Source organism: Danio rerio, chromosome 20 (assembly GCF_049306965.1).
Source record: "Danio rerio strain Tuebingen ecotype United States chromosome 20, GRCz12tu, whole genome shotgun sequence".
NCBI lineage: Eukaryota > Metazoa > Chordata > Actinopteri > Cypriniformes > Danionidae > Danio > Danio rerio.
In genome coordinates this window covers 34,545,855-34,572,542 of record NC_133195.1, presented here as the reverse complement: position 1 = coordinate 34,572,542, position 26,688 = coordinate 34,545,855, and the positions used below count along the sequence as shown (strand labels likewise).

Genomic DNA, 26,688 nt, shown 5'->3' with positions numbered 1-26,688 from the left:
TTGGTTGGGTTTAGGGAAGAAGGACGGTGAGTCAGTTGATCGATCAGTCAGACAGCAAGTCGACAGAGGCCTCCGGTGGATTTGCGAGAACCGCACTCGAGAATGGCACTCGTGTGAGAAATTTAAGATCTGAAAAAGCGTACACAGCCGCCTCTGGTGGATTTGCGAAAACAAAAACTGCAAGAAAACATAGCTCCTGAGACGTATTTTGCACTTTTCAGAAATGTATTCAGCATTACATTTTCAGAATGATCCTGGGTTTGGTTTATTCATACTCAAGTGGCTCCAAACATATATGAATTTCTTTCTTGCAGTGAACACAAAAATATATCTCTTCTTTTGTGATCATCAGGAAAAAAAAAGTTTCTTTCTTCTGTTGAACACAAAGAAGATTTTTCTCATAACTCATAAATGTTTGGAACCACTTGAGGGTGACTACATTTTTTTATTTTCGGGTGAACTGTCCTTTTAATTTCCAATCCTGTTACAGTACGAAATGTTGGTATTCATTTCAAAATTATTTTGGTTACAATTTGGGGAATATCTCTGGTTGACTGTACATTATTTTTCACATTTCCCATTGTGCTCAGTAATGCTCCAGGTCCTGTACAAACTGAAAACAGCAAAGGTGTTTGAGAAGGCACGCTGTAAGGAGGAGAAACCCAGCACAGAGATTGTGGATGAAGACCCATTCGCCATTCAGTTGATGTCTTGGTGTCCCGAGAGCCGAATGCTTTGTGTGGCTGGTGTCTCTGCCCACGTCATCATATACAGGTTTAGCAAACAGGAAATCACCACAGAAGTAGTGCAGGTAAAGTATGTTTTCATCTCAACTTAAAAACTTGGTTTTCTAAAGAGGAGTGAGTAATGCTGTCCTTATAGGCGCTTTAAGTCTCCCTCTCTCCTTCCCTGTCTCGAGTTATTTTAGTTTCCTGACAACTGCCATGACTCATAACGTTAATAATATTATAAAATCTGTTCATTAAATGGATGTTGTTCAGCGACTTGAATGCGTGTGTGCATTTCTGCATGTGTATGTGCCATCTAAGGATATCTGCAGAACAGTTGTTACTCAGATGCTTACCTAAATCCCTAAGCCTTTCAAAGCCGTTTTAATTAATGTGCACCACATCTTGCTGTATATATTGAGCTTGAATAATTAATACTGCATTCATTTTGTCCTCTCACTGTTTTTTTTTTTTTTTTGCAAGCTGTGCATCTGCATACTGATGCTTCCGTGACCCATAAATGAATGAGCGCTTATGATAATGCCATTAAAAATATATATCTGGGAATAATTTGAGTTTACATATGATTTATTATGGGGAAATGTATAATGCATTTTTTAGACAGAAGCAATTAGGCAATAATAATGCTTAATCAACATGACTTATTTACATACGTATTAATTTATAACTTATGTAACCAGATAATAAATCAGATTTTCAAATACAGGACATGTGAATTTCATCAACAGGAATGAATCTGATTGGTTAGAAAAGGCACATGTTCAGCACAAGTGTGGGAAAACCATTAGTGCTACCATTGGCTGCTGACAGAACATTCACACTTTCGTAAAATGAGGGCAAATTAAACCTATTAGCACCTTCAGTCTCGTGACTCTCACACACATAGAAACACTCACACTAATTAGCATGTCTCTTATTGAGAATAGCGACACCAATGGGGATCAATTAACTCATTGCGTTTAGCTGATTCATACACAGCTGTTCTTGTGTGAGTTACATGTGTGTACATATATATATGTGTGTGTGTGTGTGTGTGTGTGTGTGTGTGTGTGTGTGTGTGTGTGTGTGTGTGTGTGTGTGTGTTTTACAGTTACTGGAGCTTCGGTTACAGCATGAACTCAATGATCTAGAGTCTCCAGAAGGGGGAGGAGATCAGACGCCAGCTCCGCCCACACCAAGCACCTCCCCCAGTCCTCAAACCGCTGGCCCCCAGACACACACCTCCTCAAGCAGCAACTCCTCAGACGGGATGCGAGACAACGTGCCCTGCCTAAAGTAATGCTGCTTTAAAGGTTATATGTTTGTGGGCTGCATTCAAAATCACATACTGTCTGAGTAGGTGCATATTTTGGACGAGTGATTACTGTGCAACCTTTAAAGAGAATATGTTCTGTATGAGGTGAATGTGTGTAGGATGAATATAATCCGGAGGTACATTTGGCAGGTTGTTATTATCATGTGACAGTTGCGTCACTTTACTGACATTCACAAATCTCCTCCCGTCCCCTCATAGGATAGTAAAATAAGCTTCATAATCTTGCTGGAAGTAGTTGTAAGTTATTCAGAAATGTTTTTTGTTGAGTACACTAAATTTACGACATTCTTCTTTTTTTGGGTACTGTTTTGGACCTACTATAGTATACAGTAGGGAAATACATTATGGGGTTTTGGATGCAGCTAGCAGGATTTTTTTCCTGCTCAAATTATGTTATATCATGTAATTGCAGTGTTGGGAAAGCTATTTGAAAAATGTTGTGAGCTAAGCTATTAGCTAGTCTACTTAAAATATAGCTTAACTAGACTAAAAGCTGAGAAATGTAGCAAGCTAAGCTAAAAGTTACTTGGTAAACGTAGCTTAGCTATATCTAAACTGTTTTGGTCATTTTTATTTTTAAATTGAAGCAACTTAAATCCAAGTCGATCATATCTTAGTGATCAATAAAACTGTCAATGAAACATTCCAGGCACAATTCTTCAGTTCGGTTATTTACTGCAAATATTCTGCTGTACTAAACAGAAAATTATATTATAAGTATATAACAGCAAAAACAAAAAAATCCAATAAAACCAGATGTTACACTTTTAAAATACTATAGTCATTTATAGTAAAGAGAAATATTTAGCATTAAGGATTATATTGTGTGTGTGTGTGTGTGTGTGTGTGTGTGTGTGTGTGTGTGTGTGTGTGTGTATTTTAGTGCTGTCAAAATTAGTGTTAACCCATGTGTTTAATTTGAAATAATTAACGCGTAAAAAAAAATTAACGCAATTAACACAGTTGCTGTTTTTTTTCCTGTTGTGGTCGACGTGTGTTTAATGTGCAAAGAAATATGGATAAGAACAAAGGAAGCACTTTTTGAAAGCAAGTGTCAGTATAAAAAATGTGGCATTACCAGGCTATCCAGCGTTTCCTCCAGTTTCATGCAAGTTCGGGTGTTTCATTTTTAACTTTCAACTTTTGTTTTAATGGAATTTGATACTGCATGGCAAACGGAAAGAAAAACTTCTGTGGCGATGGTTCTTTTAGGTAATTAAAAACCGCTGCTTACTAGGGATGCCACGGTTCCACTTCGGGGGGAACTCCAGCACTATAAGTGGATTTGATTGTAAAATCCACGCATTGGGAGGTTCGGTTCAGAAGCTACTCGTCTGAAAGAGTATTGAACGGGCCAATTAAGAATGAATTGGCAGCGCAAGCCTGCGCAGGTGAGCGGCATAAGCAATCAACTGAGTATATAAGCTCACCTGGTGCCAGCAGACGCTATCCTTTTCGCTTCAGAACCTTTTCTGATCGAGCTTATGAGGGTTCCTCCTGCTGATCTACAGCCATTTCGAGAGAACGATTTCATCCCGGTCCAGAGCGAGTCCACGCAGCGGCAGACGGTCGAGCTGGGTATCTCCCTTGCCTGGCGTCCCTTTGGGTCCGGTCCTCCAAGAGCGGTGCGTATTGTTGCAAATCCTAAAAGAGCAACACAGTCGTGCAGCACGTCCTTTTCAGGATGGCGCTCCGACTGTGCGTTTCTGGTTGCGGGGGTTTCCTGGCTCCGGATGATGGACACGATCACTGCATTACATGTTTGGGGGTCCAGCATGTTAATGTGGTGCTCGGGGGCGGTTCATGTCGTCACTGCGATGCCATGACCCTTGCGCAGTTGAGATCGCGGTTAGCTTTCGTAAGAGAGCGAGCCACCCCAGTTGCCTCCTGCACTGCAGCGGGCGCTCGGGCAGATCTGAGGGCTTCAGCGAGAGACAATCCGCCGCCCACGGGCTCGCGGACCTCTCGCTCCTCCAAGCGCTCCATCCAAGCTTCGGGTACTGAGAGTGATCCGTCTAATCAGATGGTAGCTCTCACGCTCGCTGACACCGGAGATCAGATGTCCTCCGCAGCATCGGAGGGCGGGCTTTCATTGTCCGACGATGATCCGGACCCGCTCGCCCCCTCTGGGCAAGCGAGCGCCGTCAAAACGGATCCTGAAGCGGACATGTTGGTCGTGCTTTCTCGGGCTGCTTCGGCCGTCGGGTTGGAGATGGTTTATCCCCCAGCCCCGTGGCCGGACCGACTAGATGGGTGTTACGTAGAGGATCAGAAGGCGAAGCCTTCGAAGCCTCTCGTCCCCTTCTTCCCGGAAGTGCACAGTAGGCTCACGGAGTCCTGGAGGGCACCTTTCTCTGCCCGCGCTGCATCCGCCTCCGCCCTCACCACCCTGGATGGTGGAGCTGCCAGGGGGTATGAGGCGATCCCGCAGGTGGAGCGCGCCATTGCGGTCAATCTTTGTCCGCGTGGCGCCCCCGCTTTGCGTGGTCCGCCCCGTCTCCCGTCCAAAGCCTGTAAGTTTTCTGCCTCCCTCGGAGCTAGAGCTTACAAGGCTGCGAGCCAGGCAGCTTCCGCCTTGCATGCGATGGCCACCTACCAGCGCTACCAAGCGCAGGCGCTGGCTGAGCTGCACGAGGGTGGGTCTAACCCAGGCTTGTTACACGAGCTGCGTACGGCGACCGACTATGCTCTCCGGACCACTAAGTCCGCCGCCTGCGCACTGGGGAGGACGATGTCCACACTTGTGGTCCAGGAACGCCACCTCTGGCTAAACCTGGCAGATAAGCGCGATGTCGACAAAGTTCGCTTTCTTGACGCTCCCATATCCCAGGCTGGCCTGTTCGGCGACACCGTCGGTGAATTCACCCAGGAGTTCAAGGCGGTGAGCAAGCAGTCGGATGCGATGGGCAAAATCATCTATCGGCGGGGCCGTAAGCCCGCTCCATCCCCGGCCGAGCCATCCACCTCCGCTGTTCCTCGCCGAGGGCGCCCGCCAACGGCCGATGCCCCGCCCCCGCCCCCGCCTCCGCCTCCGGCGAAGCGAGCGCGTCGAGCACGCCGAAAGCCGGTAGCCCCTCCTGCCCAGGGCGCCGCTAAGTCCGGTAAACGGACCGCGAAGCGTCCCTGAGACAGGCCATCCGGAGAAGAGGAGACTTGCTCTTTCCCCGCTGGAGGGCGGGGCCCAAAATCCAACGGTACTTCTCAGTGCCACCAAAGTTTCGATCAAAGAGCATTTTCTCCCTTCCCCGGATGTGACAGCTCAAGCCCCGCCAGTCTGGGACGCGCTGCCTCTCAGCTCGCAGGGCTTGCATGCTCCGCCAGCGGCTCTCGGGCGCTGGGGGGACGGTCTCCCTTCTCCCAGCCCCCAAGCCCCCTCTCAGGAGTCAGGGTGCGGAGCCAGAGCGAAACGCTCTCCTCCAGCTCTTCTGTGGGACCCTCGCGCTCCCCGGATCAGCACACCCGCTCCTCGCTGCCCCTCCGCGGGTACGTCAACGATTGCTGCGATGACGTCATTAGCGAGGGCTCTGCCTGCCTGGTTAGCGCGGGCCAGCCCCTCGCGGTGGCTCATACGCACGATCAGACTCGGCTACGAACTACAGTTCTCCAAACGGCCTCCCAGGTTTACGGGCGTGTATTTCACCAGGGTCAATCCCCTGTCCGCCCCTGTCTTGCGAGAGGAGATTGCTGCCCTCCTGGCGAAGGGTGCAATCAAGCCGGTACCTCCAGCCGAGATGGAGAGCGGGTTTTACAGCCCGTACTTCATCGTACCCAAAAAGAGCGGTGGGTCACGGCCAATCCTAGATCTGCGCGTTTTGAATCGCTGCCTTCACAAGCTGTCGTTCAGAATGCTTACGCAGAGGCGCATCCTCCGATGCGTTCGTCCTCAGGATTGGTTTGCAGCCATAGACCTGAAGGACGCGTATTTTCATGTCTCCATTCTTCCACGCCACCATCAGTTTCTGCGGTTTGCGTTCGAAGGTCGAGCATGGCAGTACAAGGTCCTCCCCTTCGGGCTCTCTCTGTCTCCGCGGGTCTTCACCAAACTCCAAACATATGGCTTCCGCTGCGGCCGTCACGCCGCTCGGATTGCTCCATATGAGACCACTTCAGCACTGGCTTCAAGATCGAGTTCCGAGACGCGCATGGCATGCGGGCACACACCGAGTCTCTGTTACTGCGCTGTGTCGCCGCACCCTCAGCCCCTGGAACGACCCCTCGTTCCTGCAGGCCGGTGTGCCTCTGGGACAGGCGTCCAGTCATGTTGTTGTTTCGACAGATGCTTCCAGCACAGGCTGGGGAGCCGTGTGTCGCGGGCATGCAGCTGCGGGCCTGTGGGTAGGTGCCCAGCTGCATTGGCACATCAATCGCCTAGAGCTGTTGGCAGTGTTCCTTGCTCTCCGCCGTTTTTCTCCGGCGCTGGGGCAGCAACACGTGCTGGTCAGGACGGACAGTACGGCGGCGGCGGCGTATATCAACCGCATGGGGGGTATGCGCTCTCGCCGCATGTCTCAGCTCGCCCGCCGTCTGCTCCTCTGGAGTCACCCGCGGCTGAAGTCGCTGCGCGGCATTCACATCCCAGGTATGCTTAACCGCAGATTCACTCTGGAGAATGGAGACTCCACCCCGAGTCTGTCCAGCTGATATGGGCGCGATTCGGGGAGGCCCAGATCGATCTGTTTGCTTCCCCCGAGAACGCTCATTGCCAGTTGTTTTATTCCCTGACCGAGGGCTCTCTCGGCACGGATGCACTGGCCCACAGCTGGCCTCGGGCGTACGCAAGTATGCGTTTCCCCCAGTGAGCCTGATCGCGCAGTTAATGTGCAAGGTCAGGGAGGACGAGGAGCAGGTTTTGTTAGTTGCGCCCCTCTGGCCCAATCGAACCTGGATATCAGAGCTCTCCCTCCTCGTGACGGCCCTCCCTTGGCAGATCCCTTTGAGAGAGGACCTACTTCTCAGGGACAAGGCACCGTCTGGCACCCTCGTCCCGATCTCTGGAGCCTCCACCTGTGGTCCATAGACGCGAGGAAGACTAAGGTAACCTGCCACCCGCGGTGGTTGATACCATCACTCAGGCTAGAGCCCCCTCCACGAGGCGCGCCTACGCCCTGAAGTGGAGTCTATTCACTGAGTGGTGTGTCTCTCGCAGAGAAGACCCCCGATCTTGCCAGATCAGTGTTGTGCTCTCTTTCCTTCAAGAGAAGCTGGACAGCAGGCTGTCGCCCTCCACTCTCAAGGTTTACGTTGCTGCCATCTCCGCTCACCATGACGCGGTGGCTGGCGGCACCGTGGGAAAGCATAACCTCATCATCCGGTTCCTCAGAGGCGCTAGGCGAATTAATCCAACTCGCCCCCCTCTCACGCCCTCTTGGGATCTCGCCCTCGTTCTCACGAGCCTGCGATTTGATCCCTTCGAGCCACTCGATACAGTATCTTTAAGATTTCTGTCCCTGAAGACAGCTCTGCTGGTCGTGTTGGCCTCCATTAAGAGGGTCGGCGACCTGGAGGCATTTTCGGTCAGTGGCTCGTGCCTGGAATTCGGGCCGGGATTTTCTCACGTTATTCTGAGACCCCGCCCGGGTTATGTGCCCAAAGTTCCTACCACTCCTTTTAGAGATCAGGTAGTAACCCTGCAAGCGCTGCCCCCGGAGGAGGCAGACCCAGCCCAGTCCTTACTTTGTCCAGTTCGCGCTCTGCGCATTTATGTGGACCGTACTCAGAACTTTAGATCTTCAGAGCAGCTCTTTGTCTGTTATGGCGGACGGCAGCAGGGAAGTGCCGTGTCTAAACAACGTTTATCCCACTGGATTGTGGAGGCCATTTCATGTGCTTATTTGAGCAGAGGCCAGCCGCACCCCCCAGGAGTGCATGCGCACTCCACTCGGAGCGTTGCATCCTCTTGGGCGTGTGCGCGTGGCGCTTCTTTAACAGACATTTGTAGAGCTGCGGGCTGGGCGACACCCAACACATTTGCAAGATTTTATAATCTGCGAGTGGAGCCGGTTTCCTCAAGGGTGTTAGGTACCTTTGGTGATTGAGGAAACAACTCGGTAGGTGTTGTACACGCTTGCGGTGCCTTTTTTTCCCTAACACGGAGAGATGTGCACCCTCCTGTCTGTCAGTAAAGTTCCCCATTTGGTGAGCCCTTCAGATTCCTCCGAGGCCCCCAGCACTGACTCAGCGAAGGAGTCACTTGCTGGCCCATTACGTAGTAGGTCTGCCCGCTGGTCAGCCCGCGTTTTGGGTATAGGTGCCTGCTATGGCCGATCCCCACTGGTGATCCCCATATGCTTTTCCGCCACGGTTAAGTTCCCCCCCTGGGCGGACCCGTGCTTTCCCTATCTGCTAACCACCTTCTTATGCGCACTCCCCCTTCTCAGGGTTAGTCCATATGTAATTCCATTTGTTTCCCCCTATTGGGTGCGGATGGTCTCCGCAGCGTCCTCCCTACTGGGATGGCACGCTTCCCAACGTACTGTCGTGTATTCCTAGAATTATCTAGACGCTAGCGACTTCCAAAAAAGATACCTATTCCGTAAAACTTCTTTTGAAGTAGGATAAGTTAGGGCCAAGGGCACGTTGGAGGACCACGCCTCTCGTGATCTGGGTGCGTCACGCTTGCCTGACCGCTCTCTCATGGTGGGTGTTGGTAAGGTGCAGTCATTATGGCGCTTTCAATGGGCTCCCAATGCGTGGATTTTACAATAAAATCCACTTATAGTGCTGGAGTTCCCCCCGAAGGGGAACGTTCGAGGTTACTAAAGTAACCCTTCGTTCCCCGAGGAGGGGAACGGAAGCACTATACTCCGTCGCCATAATGACTGTCCCTTAGCTGTTAAAAGTCTCTTCAGCTTAAAAAGGATAGCGTCTGCTGGCGCCAGGTGAGCTTATATACTAATTATTTTCATTTCATAAGAATTCATTCTTAATTGGCCCGTTCAATACTCTTGCAGACGAGTAGCTTCTGAACCGAACCTCCCAATGCGTGGATTTTACAATCAAATCCACTTATAGTGCTTCCGTTCCCCTCCTCGGGGAACGAAGGGTTACTTTAGTAGCCTCGAACGTTCTCAATATAATATTGAACCGTACAGTATGACCTCAACGCTTCAATATGCGCTTGTGAATTGCGGTTTTCTCGGTTTTGCGTTTGAAAAAATTTATGTGCGCTGTATATCTCCCCGAATTGAGTATGTGTGCCAGTAAGTCCATGAGTTGAGTTGAGGAAACTCCTCCCCGCGAGTAAATATCCAATCACTATGCTCTAAAGTTAGGGGGCGCTTGACCATCTTTCCACACTTTAACATTGCAAGCGGTGGTGAAGTGAGGTTAAGGCAACAGTACAAGGAAGCGCCGGCGAAGTGAGGCAACAGTATGAGAAAGCGCCGGCATCTTTCAAATCTGAAAGGACATTTCGGTTTTGCCGGTAAGTATAATGCCAATAAAAGAAAAAACGGTGAACAAAAAATAACTGTGTGCAAGCATTGTTTACACGTATAACCATGACTGCAATTCTGCAGCGCCATCACCCAGCAATATCTGTCTAAAGGCAGGATAACAGAAAAGGTAATAAAGTCTCCCAAATAGCAACAATCCCTTTCCTAATATTATTTACTTTCATCATGGCAAAGATAAAATAATTCAGTTTTTAGAAATGAGTTATTAAAACTATTATGTTTAGAAATGTGTTGAAAAAAAAATCTTCTCTCCGTTAAACAGAAAATGAGAAAAAAAGAAAAAGAAAAAAAAAGCAACGGCTAGACACTGGCCTCCCAGCTCAGTGAATGTCAGTGCTATCAGTTACTGATCCGTGATTGGTAAATTTCACTTGTGTGAACGTTACTGTGCTACTTGACTAATAATATAGCTTCGCTACTGAAAACCTATTTGATTTAGAAAGTAGAGATGATGCCGCCAAACTACTGAGAAATGTAGTTAAGCTAGTAGTGATGCTACTCCCCAAGAGTGTGAAATTGAGATTTTAATTACAAAGTGAATTCAGAATTAATATGATTTTCAGAATTTCTAGTCTTTTGCAAGTTTCACTTTTGCTTCAAAGACAGTAGAGCTTGACCAGCATTAACTCTTTTTAATTTCAACGAAGAAAACAACTACAAAAATTACATCTAAACATCTGTACAAAGGACTTTGCTTAATCAATGACATCAGATTATTTGCAGAAGGAAATATTTTAATTCAATGTGACAAACAGCTGTCATCAATACATATTAAAAAAATCAATCAATAAGTCATGACAATATGTTTTATGTTACAAGGTAATTGTGTTTCAAATAATGTCAAACAGTCAAAGGTAAGCTGAAATTTTAGAAATTTCCAATCACTGACTCTACAAGCAGTACTGATTCAATACTGGTTCTTTCTGCTGATTGGCTGCAGTGATCATCGACTGACGTTCTTCACCAAGCTCTTACACAGATACACAGACACGGAAGCATTTGAAAGCCACATCTATCGGAGGATCCATATATCAGTAGATATACTCATAAATGCTCTCATGTCTGTGTAACTTTGTAAGCACTTACATGGGTAATTGAATAATAAATAGTAAATAGTAAAGATAATGAAGCAATGTACACAGTAGCCAATCACATATCTATTGACCACAGTGGCCAAACAACAGTGTTTAAAAACCCACGTAATCACTGATTTGATTCAACTTAAAAATAGGGGTGCAAGATTAATTGAAGGCAATTTCATATAAATTTTGGTTTTTATTCTGTAATAAATTGCCAATCTCCAGCACATGCTTTCAGATGGAGCAGCATTTTCTAAAAAGTTTGCTGATATATATTGCATTCATTATAGCATAAAATCAAAGATTTTATTCTTTTATTCTTATGATTTTCATTCTACAGTAATGACAGCTTTTTGTGTAGCTTTTCAATCAACTATGAAAAAAGCCTGTGAAAATATCACATTTATTAACCTTTTTTACCACAAACTCACTTCATTACTTTGAGTGTTTAAAATAATCCTGCAGTGAGATGATACCATACTGTAGTTGTCTGATCATTAGTCCCATTGAACCAATGAAAGCATTAAATCTGTTTATTTAGCAACCTCTATAGGCATTTTAGCTGTATTGGAGTTTCTGCACAGAAGCACCCTCTGACCTTTAGAGGAGATTCACTACTGATTATAGAAACATAGTTCCCTCACAGCATATGCATGCCAGTCACAGCTTTTGCTTCATCACAATTGCAATTTCATTACGATTTATCACCCAGCCCTACTTTAAAATTCAAGGTAGCAAGTTTTTTTTTTTACAGTTTACAAATAGCTTACGATAATTAGGCCGTCAGTTATTTTTCCAACTGATAATCTTTATCAAATTTGAGTGTCTTCTTTAAAATAAAGTTAAAAATAGCACAATTTACAAGCACATCTCAGGACTCCTGCGTTCTGTTCCATTCAGCTGATCTCTGTCAGACTGTTTTTAAATGTGTCCCATGTGTTTACAGCCCCTAATCCTCTCCGAAAAGAACGCTGAGTGCTGGAGCTGCCACAGACTAAAAGTGTGCAGACCTGACACAAATTGCTGTCTGACAAATCCCACTTAAAGTTGCACCACAATGCTGTTTTTAAACACATGTAACTAGCTTCAGCTCATTTTGAATTGAAATAAAATGGTTTTGACAATCAATCATGAGGGACACCTTTAAATTCTTGTGTGGTCTATTCCCAGGATGTAAATGATCATATTATGCAGATGTTATACTTAAGATATTTTGCAGGGGATGTCTGTAACCTGTGTCCTGTGTCTGTGGTTCCCTCAGGGTGCGCAGCAGTCCTCTGAAGCAGTCTCCAGGGTATCAGGTGGAGCTGGTGGTGCAGCTGGTGTGGGTCAGTGGAGAGCCGCCGCAGCAGATCAGCAGCCTGGCCATCAACTCCTGCTATGGCTTGTGAGTCTGAACACATGAGAAGTTACCTGAGGAGTATAAGATCTATTTTGTAACTTTTGATCAGACAGTTTATTGCTCAACAAAAACAAATCGCAAAAAAACTATTTAGAACGTTTGACATAAATACTTATTTGTTTTGTGTTTTTTACTGTACATATTTTAACTGTTAATGTAATGCATCCCTTCTTATTAAAGGTTTAACTCTTTTAAAAAAATAACTAACCCAATACCTTTAAGTGGCAGTGTGTATATAGTGCTCAGCATATACTGTATGAGTACACCCCTTACAAATCGTTCATTCATTCCTTCATTTTCCTTACTGCTTAGTCCCTTTATTAATCAGGGGTCGCCACAGCGGAATGAACCGCCAACTTATCCTGCATATGTTTTACATAGCGGATGCCCATCCAGCTGCAACCCATCACTGAGAACCCCCTTACAAATCTCTCATTTAAATTAATATTTTCTATAGGAAGCTTTACAATGATATATTTGTTCATATACATTATATTAGTCAGTACTGAAGCCAAATCTGGGGCTTATCTAATGAAATAACTTCTGATAACGGTCCAAAGGGAGTACACCCAAATGTATGTGTTAGGGAAAAATATTCAACAAAAAGTAAAAAGTTCAAGAAAAACAAAAAAAAATTTATACAATTTTGTTTTCCATTATTTTGCATGAAAGTGCATCAAAATATATGACCTATATTTACTGATAAATTAATAAAAATATTCATTTACAAAATGGAGTGTAGTCAATTATGCTAAGTACTTGACGTAATATTTTACATTTTACATCTATTTCATTTTCATCTTTATAAAAACATTGTTTTAACACCAGAAGTAGAATGGACGATAGTGGCCATTCTAACCGTTTGTATAAAACTGGACCGAATTAAGTTTTTGTCAAATCATATTTTTTTCAAAGCTTCTTTTCAGATTTTAGAATTAGGCTTTGAATGTCTGTTGTCATATTTTCAAGTTATTACCCTAAAAATATTATGTTTTTTGTAATGTAGCCTATATTTTTGTATTAGTTACTAGACTGTTCCGAAAGGTTCCGGCAAGCGGAAGAGCAAAGTTTTTTTTACCTCAGTAAAAATTTTGTTTTTGAAAGTTTGAAAAACATAAAGCTATGTTTTAGCTGTTAGAAAATAAAATTTTTATACTCAAAACTCTTTTGTCATTCCAAATAAATAAAATTGTTGCAAAAAAATATACAGACATGTAGGGAAATTCAGGGTGTATAGTTATCTGTGTTTTATTTGTTTGAAGACAAAAGTATTTTTATTGAACATGTTAAATATGAAACATGCAGTACAAATAGCTTTATTTAGACAACAAACAAAACCTGTCACACTTATATACATTTAGGTTATAAAAACATATGAATAATATAAAAATAAAATACAAGTAAATAATAATATTAAGTAAAACATATTTTACTCTTATATATATAAAACGAATTAAAACAAAAGAAAAAGAAACTAATAAAAAAACACCATGGAAAGGTTTCTACTCTTCTAAAATAACTGAAGGGTTCATATTCTTTATGTGATCTAAATCAGGTTGCCAAGTGAGAAAATGTTCATATCATTACAACCTCTTACAATATATCATATTTTTTCTGCGGTCAGGTGGTGTAGAAGTTTCATAACCCATTGCTTAAATGTTGGAGGATTTTTTTCCTGTTTGATTTAATTTTCTAGCTAAAAGTGTAAAGAAGGCAATCACATTTATCTTACTTTTATTAAAACATAAGAACTGTGAATCTGTGGTTTATTTTAATAAAGATGTCATAAAACAAAATTTTTAAATTATCAAAAAGACTGCATCTAGTATAAATATAACTCACAGTACAGTATACACATGCTGCGTATACCATTAGAGTTATATCATTATAGATTATTCAGATACACTGATCATACTAAACTAATTGTGTGAAAAGTGTTAAATGTGAATATGAACATTTTTAAAAAGCCAAAATTAAAGCTGAAATTACTGGAAACCATCTTTTCTCTGAAACCCTGCTGAAAGCACCAGCATATATGTCATTAGAAATGCCGGTTTCTTATGGTTTGGCTTTACTTGCCGAACCAGCACTAAATCAGCATAGACCAAACTGAACCAGCAAAAATTTCATTTTTGGCAGTACTTTTAAAGTAGAAAGTAGAGATTCATGCACTGACAAAAATCTATGTTCTGTTCCTGCATGTCACAGGGTGGTGTTTGGCAACAGCAATGGACTGGCAGTAGTGGATTACTTACAGAAGACTGTTCTATTGAATCTGGGAACTGTGGAACTGTATGGCTCTAATGACCCATACCAGAGGCAACCACGATCCCCTCGCAAGAGCCGACAGCCTTCTGGAGGTCTGTCTGATTTGGTCTTCAGTAATTGTAGACAAAAACACATCACTGGCGAAACATGCAGCAATGCAGGGAAAGAGACACAACAGTGTGACCTCTGCTGGTCGGTGGCACAATTGCAACTAAACACATGATAGTAAAGGAGAGATGATTGCTGAGAATTGGCAATGAACTGGTTGTTAGATGATCCGGTGTGTTTGTGTCGGGGGTAATGAGTGATATTTAGCGGGGGGCTGGGATCTGTCGGATATGCGCACAGGGAGAGTGCTGATCAGAGCAGCTGGGTTCAGCTCCTGCCTGCCCATCTGCCTCTCAACTCTCAGATCTGAGCACCGGCTACACACCACGGCTGTATACTGTATGCCAATTGTTGTAGCTACTCAAATACATCTAAGACAACTTTGTCACGCTCTTATTGTCCCTTTATTAAGCTTTATGAGAACATATTTTAGTATAAGTCTGATTTATTGATGCATATTAGTCAGATAGTTACAGTATCAAATATAAAGAATTAGTAAGATATCAATTGTTCCAAAATATTAGCAGAAAACAAAATTAGTTCACATTTTCTTACTCGGAAATTAATCAGTACAATGGACTACAGTATTTGCACAGCTAGTGTTTTTCAGCCAATTATAAACTTCTGGTGAAAGGTTAATGTGACTATTTTCAATTTCATAAGGTTCCTTTTACTGCATGTTGTAATGTAATTACAATACATTCAAAAGAGCATTTATTTAGTTGTTCAAATGTAAAATGAGATAAAAGACTGTGTTACTTCTAGCGCCTTCAGGATCAGTTGGCAAGCACAGAAATTCCATTAAAAGTACTGGAGTAAAATAAACTGTCCTATTTTAAAGACATGACAGGGGAACTGGAATTTAATGCAGTGTTTCTTGTCCGGTCTGAGACCCAGTTTAGATCGTATATCTATCAGGCAATGAAGATCACTCATTTGTAAATAAGTCAGACCTTAAACATGTCAATTTTGTAATGGAAAGGCAGTTCACCGAAGTGCTGAGGCTGGCTGTCTGAAATTAAAAGTCTGTGTGCGTACAGTATACCCCATTAAAAAACTCTTCAATCAAAAACAATATTAAGGTCAAAAATGCAAAAAGAAAAAAGAAAAAAAGAATATATAATAATAATACGATAAATAAACAAACATTATAAATAAAACTAACACACATTGGCCAAAACAGAAACTATATAAATACAAATAAGCAAAAGGTACAGCAGCAAAATATTGTTTGTATACTGTATGTTTCCATTACATCAATGTATTTTAGTTGCTATCAATAAATAACCAACTCACACCCTTAATTCAAGTATATATAACAACATAATATAAGTTTAACAAAATGGAGGAATTTTTTTACATGTACTTTTAAATTTGATACTTTTTTAAAGTTATTAAGAGTAAGGTTAGACTGAAGAATAGAAAACAGAAAAAGAAACTCTTAATGTTAAGAGATATAAGTGATAACTATAACAATTCACTGCAATGCCCTTCATGTTTTATCAAAATGAATTGTAATTAAATGCTGTACTTGAATTAAATGTATAGTAATGAATTGCTAAAAGACATGCTAAGCTGGTTAACTAGCTTCTGTTGATACCCACTGAAATATATCTACGTAATCAGATAAAGAACAATATCTAGGGTAGCAGCTTATTTCGTCCACTTCACATATTCTACAACCTGTATGTAACATTGCAACTACATGTTAACTAGCAATATTAGTAGATTGTCGGCTGAAAATCTGCTAACAACAACTTGTGATGATCTGCCAACAGACATTCTATTGACTATACACACTGAAAATAAAACAAGATTGATTGGATTTACTCAATTTTTTTTAGGGTAAGTGGTTACAACTAATTTATATGGGCTGAATTTAAACAAACAAATTAAATTGAGTAATGTTCAACTTCATTTGTTTGTTTAAATTCAGCACATATAAATTGTTTGCAACCACTTACGTTAAAAAAGTAATACATTTAATTAATCTTTTTCTTGTGCAGTTTGTAACCTTACAACTGCATGTCAGATTATTCTATTCACCATTACTCTAATCTACCAGTCTGCTAATACTCTACTAATACTTTTTAATGAGAGTTAGCTGACATGTAGTTGCTTATAAAAATGTCTGAAGTGGAGTATCATAATAAAGTGTAACTGGATCAGCAAAGGTCTCATATAGTCCAGCACTCATCTTCGACTTTCTCTCCACAGGGCTTTGTGACATTAACGAGGGCTCTGCCACCTCAGAGGATCGCTGCAAATCCCCCACCTCAGGTAAAACGTCCCTCAGAGCATAACACAATCCATACCACCCCCTGTCACTGTCATACTGGCAGTCCTGACACAGATGTTAAGAGCTCCACAGGGGGAGCGTTTTAAAGACTTGATCAATAACTCTGTTCAGGCTCATCCAAAAATGAGAATTCTGTCATGTTTTTACTCATGGTCATGTCGTTGCAATCCCCGACTTTCTAAATTGAAAAGTTTCGACAACTGTCTCTTATTAAAATCAACTGTGGTCTTATTAAATTCAAAACCTATGTTTTTTGTGAATTGATTATCACCTGTGTAACTGTATGGTTAGTGGGGCAATACAATATAATAAAACAATACAATAATTTATTTACATTTTTTGAGACCAAGGTGGTTAATTTTGGTAAAGAGTGCACTACTGTTTAGAACTTTGGGATCAGTAAAATTATACTGTACTTCAATTTAGCAATTTAACTAAATTAAAGGCATTTATAAAATTCTAAACGATTTCAACCCCAACATGACTACTGTAAATATCATGTGTATATATCATACAGTCATATCATTTCCTAGTCTAAACTCAATAAGTGAGGTGGCAGTTAAGGTGTTACTCTACTAATGGCTGCTGATAATCCAGGCTTTCCTGAAGTGTTCATGGATAAAATACATTAAAAGTGTATATATTGACAAACAAAACAGTGATTATAAAGGTTAACATTTTTTATGTATTGTTATGTATTTGCTGTATTACGGAGACTTGCTTTTTGAGATTATCCTTCATTAAATATATTATTACTGACCTTAAACTTTTTATTGGTAGTATATTTCAAATTATCAGACGTTTTGTGTCAGTTACAAACCAACACTGATGATTTTTCAACCAATCAATAAAATTCACAAAGCAAAATCTAGTTTATGAATGTGAGTTATAGGTGCTGTATACATGTAATATTAAGATGTGTACATACTGTAAGCATCGGATCATAAGTGGATGAGAAAGACAAATTTATATTTACATCTGGTGTTTTAACCCATCTCATTTGCCCACTTTCAACTGCTTTTTATTTCTTCGAGAGGAGACTTTTCAATCTTTTCAATCTCTTCAAGAGGAGATTTTTTTAATGTAATAACTTGAAAAAAGCTAATAGAGTTTACACACGAATGCAGAAGGAAAAAACAGAAAACAATATTGGGAGCAGTGGCTTTCATTTCTGCACAGATAGTCACAAAACTATACCAAACACTGTTAGTATCAGGACAGGTAAATTCATTTTATTTATTTTACTTTTATTGTTTTAGATTCAAACTAGACCTGCGATTTCAGGCAAAGCTTGAACTCATTTTTGGCAGTGGCCATCAATGACATGTCAAATAATATTTGAAAATGAGATAACTAAGTAAAACAAAGGCAATATTTTCAACTAATTTGACCAAACTAACCAACTCTTAAAAGTGGACAAGCTCAAAATATGTTTGCACTTTTAATTTAGTATTAATCACCTGTGATCAAATCAAGAAAAACACAGGTAACACTTTATTTTGATGGTCCATTTGAGCATTAGTACACAGTCTGCTTAATATCTGTTGATACTGCTGCTAAACAGAAATTCACTATATATAACTATATATAATTATATGACTATAAGAAACTTTGCAAACACATGCCAACTTACACTAAGCCTAACCCCAACCCTAACCCCAACCTAACAGTCTACTTATAATCTAATGAGAATTAGTTGGCATGTAGATGCAATGTAACATAAATTCAACAAATAGACCATTAAATGAAAGTGTGACCAAATCACATCTTAATAGCACATGTAAACAGAGTCTTTATGAAACGACATGAGGATGAGTGCATGATGATTTTTGGGTGATTTCTACTGTATACACTTTCACTTTACAAAAAAGTGTGCATGTATTTTGTTGTCTGATAATCTTTAGCAGTAGTCTGATAATCATTAGCAGTGTTAACATGGTGCACTTTATGTAACGTCCCAAAAACTTTGTGCGTGCGTCTGTGGAGGAGAACAAAAGTTCACAAGGGTCACAGATGACTGATGGTGGCTGGCGGTGTGATGAATGGTAATAGTGAATGACATTGTGACAAGGTGCTCACGCCTGGTGGGAGAATAGTGGTTAAATATCTGGGCTAGAAACAAGGCATAAGTTCAACCCCCCGAAGCAGTTATTCATGACCTGAAGTGCAGCACCACTGTGCCCTTCAGCAAGATGCTGTCTTTGTATAAAAGCGCTCACTAATATAAATATCCACACTGACTGATTGAATTGTTTGGAAATTACAGATGCAAAAGAGTTGAAAATGTAGCAGCTGCTTAGACAGTGAGCACGACACAGCTGTTTTTGTGGGCGGAAAGGACACATTAAATTTAGACAACCAAAGCTTGTAAATGCACTGTAAAACACAGTGCTCCTAGTCGAGATCGCTTTTAGACTGCGGTTAATGAGGTATTGATTGCTTTCACATACTGGCATCTAATTGTGTAACCAAATATTTAATCGAAGATGTGTCGCATACAGGTTTTACCGTGAAATTTCTTACATGTTTAGATTTGTGTTATGCAATTAACACTACTTTTTCCCTCTCTCCAGATTCTTAACCTTTGATATAAGATCACATCTTCCTCTGGGGTGGGAAAAAGGAACATTATTTTGGCATCATTATTCAAATGAGCATTTTTTGTTTTGTTTTTTTTTTTTTAATGGTGTGGATGAAATGCAAATGTGAAATGCAAAAAAATTCAAGGTTAAAACACACGGTTAGGATGAGGTCATTTTAAAGCATTTGCATTCTCTTTGTTTAGCTTATTTAGCGCCGCTGAAGGTGGCTTGATAAGCCAAAGACAACCTAAAAAGCTCCTTGTAGAAAGAGCATGACATTCACACTCAGAGACCGGGGCAGATCTCAAAATAGAGATAAGATTTGCTCTAAAAGGTCAGAACAGAATGAGAATGTATTTCCAAAATGACTTAACCTTCAGTTAGAGCCCAGACCTCTGCAGCCATTCTCCCTTCGAGCGGTTTGATCAAATATTGAAAGAAGCTCCCTGTAATCATCATTGTGCAAATAGCAGCATACACTTGCTGTAACACCTCGACATGGGCAGATACAGAACAAACGACTGGGACTGCCACACAAAATCAAACAAACCAGGACGATGCATGAACTTTCACATTGTGACAAATTTCAGAAAGCGCAGAAATATCTCTAACTGCTCGTATGCTTTACTTCCTCCCAAAAAGTCTTGATGTCAAACCATCAGCATTTCTACAATGGAGGAGGGAGAGGAGGTAAGGTTGGATGATGGAGTAGAAGAAGTTTCACTGGTTTTGTTCAACCCACACAGTGTCTGTCTTTATGTATGAACAAAACCGTCCCTGAAAACACGGCTACTTGAAAAACCCCAATGGAAATACCCTCTGCATGCTACGTTCTTGTAGCACGCATGTAATATGGTGACTTGTGCTAGTGGTGATTTGCCTGAGGCGTTTCTCTCTTGCCACACCGGTGGCTTGTGATTGTCTGTCTGTAGGAATGAGGGTTTTCAATTTGTTGTCTTCCTGTACTTCCTGTCTATTTCTGTCTGTACATCTTATTGTAGGATTTTTAGGATGGGATTTAGGGTACTGCGATCAGCTATGGTATGCTATTAAGAAACAAAAACCCCTGAGAGTTCAACATTTTTCTTCTTTTTTTTTTTGGTGTTCTTGCAAGACCAAGGGAGGCTAAGCTGGAGCACTTACTCTGGTCCCCCAGACTCTGCGAAGGTTGGGGAAATTCTAAATTAAACCAAAACAAAGGATAATAATTGGCTTAAAATTGGCAATGAAAAATCGGGAATTGCAACCAGCAGAATCTGGGAAGTTTAAAAAAGAAAAAAAGGTGTTCTTACATAGCAATCTGTAAATGCTGTTTTTGTTTTGTTTCTTTTTTTTTCTTTTTTCTTTTACTTTCAAAATCTTTATTTTGGTTGCTTTACAATGGAAATATTTTTATACGAAGTTATTGTGATTGAGAAGGAAAATTATCAAAGATATTTTTGTCTATTTTAAGCTTAATCTAACTAAATTTAGTGGCATTTCATATAGGTGGGGTTACTGGTTTTAAATAAAGCTCATCAAAATGTTAGTAACACTTTTTTTGCCAATGTTCCAGTTTACACTATTAAATACCTTCTTATTATTAAGATCTTGGCTGTGTATTGCAACATAGGCTCATTCTAAAAAAGTAGCCCTATATACATTTCTAGAAATCACAAATTATGTAGCCAGAAGTACGTAGGGCTGCATTTCATGTTCAAAACAAAAGCTACGGAGCGGTCCAGTTAGCTAAACATGTTTGTCGGCTGACTTGAGATGCAGAAAGGAGTTGACCACAATGCTGAGTTAGAGTCCGATGAGGAGCGGTTCCAGAAAGCAGTTAAGACAGAAAGTGATTCCAAAAAGTAAAATAAACATGTATATAACAGGGTGAAAAAGTGGTAAAATCTGGAAAAAACATGGTAAAAATCAGGGGAGGATTTTTCTTTATCTGCATTGCTTTTTAAAACTGTCGGTTGGGTTTAGGAAAGTGAGTGGGCAGGTCAATTTGTGGCTTTAAAAACACTATTGGTTGGGTTTAGGGAAGGAGGAAGGTGATTAGTCAGTTATTCATTCATTCGTCCAGTCAGTCTGTCAGTCTGTCGACAGCAGCCTCTAGTGGATTTACACAAGAACAGCAGGTGCGAATGGCACTCGCAAGAGAAATTTAAGATCTGAAAAAGCGTACACAGCAGTCTCTGGTGGATTTGCGAAAACTAAAACTGCACGAAAACGTAGCTCCTGGGATGTATTTGTCTCTCCAGAAATGTATATAGCAATACAGTTTCAGAATAAGCCTGGGTTGGTTTATTATGTACTGTATCAAATACAATTTCATTCTGCATGCCTAAAATCACACCTAATACATAAACTAAACTACTACCTTACTAACTATTAAAAAACAAAATTAGTAGTCTTTTTGAGGTGAATTATTAATTAATGGTTTGCTAAAAGTGAGAATTGTACCTTGAAATAAAGTGTAACCAAAATTTTAATTCAGTCGTTAAACAAAGTGTCTAAAAGTGTACCAATTAAAATAAAATATCTATCAGTAGGGCAATATAATAAAATAAGTTAGTAATTATGGTAACACTTTATTTTGATGGTCCATTTGAGCATTAGTACACTGTCTGCTTAATATCTGTTGATACTGCTCCTTTAATAGATATTTAACTGACTATAAGAAACTTTGCAAGAACATGTCAATTTACACTAACCCTAACCCCAACCTAACAATCTACTTAAAAGCTAATGAGAATTAGTTGCCATGTAATGCAATGTAACCTAAATTCAACAAACGGATCATCAAAATAATGTGTGATCATAATTATTTTAACTTAAGGATATTTTTGCTGTAGCAGTTTATAAACAGCAAAGGTATTACGTCACATGTTCTTCCGGAAGATATTTGTTGATTTGTGCATTGAACACAATAGCTAAAAGTCATCAGATGCCTAAGCAACAAGGGTAAAAATTGTCCAATTATAAAAAACAATCTCTATAAATCGTGACGTCCTGTCTGTATTCTCCTGTGTGGTGCATGCTTGTGGCATGGGGTGCTGAGAATGATTGTTTTGACCGTTCGGATGTTAATTTTCTTCCTTTCAGGGCTTTGTGTGGCCAAATTACACCCATTCACATCCCAGTACTGTCTGTCTAGCATGCAGCATTATGCAGTTTGTCTCTGACTCGCTGAAAAATATTGCAGTGTCTCCTTTGTCCCGTCTGAAGCATCTGTGTCCCTCAGGATGATAAAAAACAAGCCCTTTAGCTCCGTTGTCTGGTGTTTTCTCCGGCACAGCTATAGTTCTTGCAATGCATGGCTTTTATTGAGGCTTCAATGTGTTTGTAAAGAGAGGTGTTCTCTTTTTTCCAGCAAAGATGTCACGGAAATTAAGCTTGCCTACTGAGCTAAAGCCAGACTTGGGTAAGCCTTGACTTTGTGTTCATGCTTTTGAATGTGGAGTCCATCAGCACATTTTCAGAATCTGGAGGGTCCACATTTTCACTCGCTTTAAACATCTCATGTCAATTAACCAAATGTTAATATTGCATCTGACTGATGGTTCTTTTTTTTTTTACATTGAAAATGTGTTTAGAAAATTAAACTAATCGGAAGGGATGTTCATCTGAAACTTACTCTGTGGTTTTTATATTGTTTTTTTCTTTTCTTTTGGGTCTCACATATATCTCATGACTGTATTAGTTTATTAAAAGGTTTGTAAGTGTTTCAATAAATTGTATACAGGTGTATACATTGTATAAACCACTGCCTGACTTTTATATGTCAGTGTTCTCTGTTACTCTTCATAAATCTTATCTTGAAAATGCAGGTCAGCTTTTGCCAGTTCAGCATGTGCTGGTGTTTAATTCGGTATCAATTTCAGTTCTGTCATCAGTTTTCAGCAGGAGCGTTTTTATAAGGGAATTCCCTGAAGTAGTACTTTTTGGAATTGGGCTGATTTGAAAGGGAATAAATTGTGCAGGTTGATGTAAAGACCTTTGGCTTCACGCATATCATTACTGTATATGTGAAATGTTGTAGACATAAACTTATATACAGTGTCAGCAATATAGGGACGCTTTGCAGTATTAAAAATGACAGTAAAGTTACATTTAATTTTTTACAAGTTAATATTTATGTAGCAAATAGATGCTGTCTTGATATGTTTTCCACAAACATAAGTAGCACAGCTGTTTTAAACTGCAATAACTATAAGAAATTAAATTATTAGGATGATTTTTAAGAATCATGTGATTTATAATACATGACATTTTAAAACATACATAAAAAATGTTTTATTTGAAAATGACGGAGACCCGAAAGGGACATGATGGTGAGGACAAATGGGGGAAAGTAAAAAAAACTGGGTGAAAGAAAAAAAAATGATGGGAGAAAAAAAACTATATATTTTAATTTTTTTTTTTTTAAGTTTTCGCAAAACTGTGGTTTCAAAAACACTCCCTGTTCACTTCATACATGTCAACTCTTCTGTTTTTGCTAAGAATCTCCCATATTTTACCACTCTCGCTATCATCCTATCATTACGTATTGTCCCATATTTTTTCCATGTTTTTAATCTTGAAAGCACACTGAAATTAATATGAAAATGTCTGCATTTACTTTCGTTCCATTAAAACTGCGTCGATCATCGCCCTTCATATGCAACCTCTGAAACAGTGAATGCATGTATAAGCGCTGACTGACGAATACACAGTATGATAAACTGATCCCAAATCAGCTTCTGTACATGCCGTTTAAAGTGACACCTCTGTTATCAAACAAGTGAAGAGCAGCAAATGAATCTCTCGTTGTGTTTTGTTTGATAACAGAGGTATCACTTTAAGAATGCACAGATCTATAATGAAAGTCTTTGATTAGTTTAGAAACTGTAATTGCTCATTTAAGTGAAAATTTGTAGTGTTTAGAATAAAACACGCTGGATGGACATGTTTACATATTATTAAGTGTATTTGTCTGTTTAAACACACACCCAAATCCCAAGTGTCTGGCACCTAGACTGCAGCTCCACACAGGGAGTTTGGCCTGAGGAGAAATGGTCATGCCCAACAGAGCCTGATTTTTCTTAAGGTTTTTTTTTTCTTCACTTCATCAATTGGTGAAGTTTTTTTTCTTCAGCTCTGTCACCACTGGCTTGCTTGGATTGGGACTTGTGGAGCTGTGCATCAATGGATTTGCACCAGTGAAATTTAGACCACACTGAACGGAACTAAACTGAACTTCAACACTGAAAACTGGATAGACACACTTTCAATTTAACAGAGCTTCTATGTTAAGCTGCTTTGACACAATCTACATTGTAATAGCGCTGTAGAAATAAACATGAATTTAAAAAAATGAACTTTAGCTCCTCTTTAAATAGCGTGTAAAGAAGCTGATGTGGGATCAATTTATCATACGGAGCGCGTCCGTCAGTCATCACTTATACATGCATTCACTGATTCAAAGGTTGCATAGGAAAGACGACAATTGACGAACAGCTTTGATGAATAGAAAGTGAATGCAGATATTTTTATTTTCATTTCAAAAGTTTACACCTAGCTCATGTTTTATACATAGCTTGGTTGGCCTGCTGTCCTGGGAGGGATCCCTGAGGTCAAGGATCCTCTGGCCCCCTGTTTGCAGGGGGAGGGGAAATTAAGCTCAGGTCGATCTTAAACTGCCCTGCTACTGAGGCCAAGGTGAACTTCCTGAGAGCAAGACATTAGAAAAAAGATTTAGACTTATTGTATCTATAATATAGAGCATATTTGGACGGTGGGAGGAAACCGGGTTACCCGGGGGAAACCCACATGGACACGGGGAGAACATGCAAACTCCGCACAGAAGTACCAGACGGCCCAACGAGGATTCCCATTTACCCATTCTGGATAAAGGTGGAAAAAGGGGAGGAGGGGGGTTTCTTCCAGATGATGATAGTTGTAGAAAGAAAATTAGGATATATATATATATATATATATATATATATATATATCCACTATATATATATATATATATATATATATATATATATATATATATATATATATATATATATATATATATATATATATATATATCCACTATATATATATATATATATATATATATATATATATATATATATATATATATATATATATATATATATATATATATATATATATATATATATATATATATATATATAGTGATTTGTATCCTTCCAGGTGGGTCAATCATGAGCACATGCTCCTTTTGAAATTAGTTTAAAATTAAACTTCACTTTAACATGGTTTAAATATTAAAAATATAGAACAATTAAATAAAAATACTTAATGGTAGGATGATAGCGGGATAGAATGGTAAAATACAGGAGAATCGCGACAAAAACTGGAGGGTTGACATGTATGAAATGAACAGGAAGTGTTTGTTGAACAACAGTTTTGCAAAAGAACCCAAAACATCTTTGCGAGGGGACGCAAAAACTTTAATAAAATGTTTTTTTTTTTCTATCACTCAGTTTTTTTTTTCTCCCATCCATTTTTTTTCTCCCACCTTCATGTTCCTTCTTGGTCTCTGTAAAAAATATTTTACAATTTTTCTGTCTAGTCATTATTTGATATGATCAAATGATGAGTCTTGATTACAAAGTCTTACAAATCCCAGTAGATCATTAATTTTATATTGAAACAACATTCTCAACATTGTGCTTCCATTATTTCTTTATTTATCTATTTATTTCTTATTTTACTGTACATTTCCAGATTGAACACTTCTTGGATAGGGTGACCAGACCTCTAGTTTTTCCCAAAATTCTAGACCCCTTTAACATGTCAATATAGATTTAACTTAGGAGGTCTACCAGTAGGACCAATTAAGATGGGTAAAAGGGTCTAAAATGCATAAGTGTTTCAGGAAAATAGGGCATCTGGTCATCCCAATCTCGGGAATACCATTTGTCTCCATCACACTGGAGAGACTGCCTCATTTCCCACATCAAAGGTCATTTTTCTCACCACTGAAGGATATTGTGTTTAAACTTGCACATAAACCACAATCACAAGGGGATTTATTTATTCATTCTGTTTTTGTTACACAGGAATTGAAAAAGCAATGATGTTAATCTGTCGGTTGTCATCCTGGTGTGGGGGCTTTACCTTTTTGTGTTTTTCTCTCTACTGTCCTACTCTCTGTATGTCCTCCGCGGGGATCCATACCCCTAGACAACAGGGACAATTCCTTCAGCCGCTCGCGGAGCTCCAGTGTGACCAGTATTGACAAGGAAACCCGAGAGGCCATCACATCTTTCTATTTCTGCGAGACGTACACACGCAAGGCAGATGGTGGCCTCACACCTAGTCTGTGGGTTGGCACATCTTTGGGCACAGTGCTGGCAATCTCCCTCAACATGCCCCCCGCTGGAGAACAGAGGCTCCTGCAGCCAGTTATCGTCTCACCTTGTGGTAAGTC

The 26,688-nt window shown here is 40.3% G+C and overlaps 2 protein-coding genes across 9 annotated transcripts in view; both read left to right on the top strand.

The window, feature by feature from the left end:
- Nucleotides 1-26,688, top strand: part of LOC141379311 (uncharacterized) — a 701,133-nt gene that overhangs the window by 314,967 nt on the left and 359,478 nt on the right. The gene's annotated exons all lie outside the window — the stretch shown is intronic.
- stxbp5a (syntaxin binding protein 5a (tomosyn)) overlaps nucleotides 1-26,688 on the top strand; it is a 178,029-nt gene that overhangs the window by 139,992 nt on the left and 11,349 nt on the right. For 4 of the 8 annotated variants that reach the window (XM_009294730.5, XM_073932569.1, XM_073932568.1 and 1 more), the window contains 6 exons: nucleotides 591-811; nucleotides 1,840-2,024; nucleotides 11,859-11,984; nucleotides 14,208-14,359; nucleotides 16,593-16,655; nucleotides 26,442-26,681. In XM_009294730.5, coding sequence (XP_009293005.1) covers nucleotides 591-811; nucleotides 1,840-2,024; nucleotides 11,859-11,984; nucleotides 14,208-14,359; nucleotides 16,593-16,655; nucleotides 26,442-26,681 — 987 coding nt within the window. 8 annotated transcript variants of the gene reach the window in all.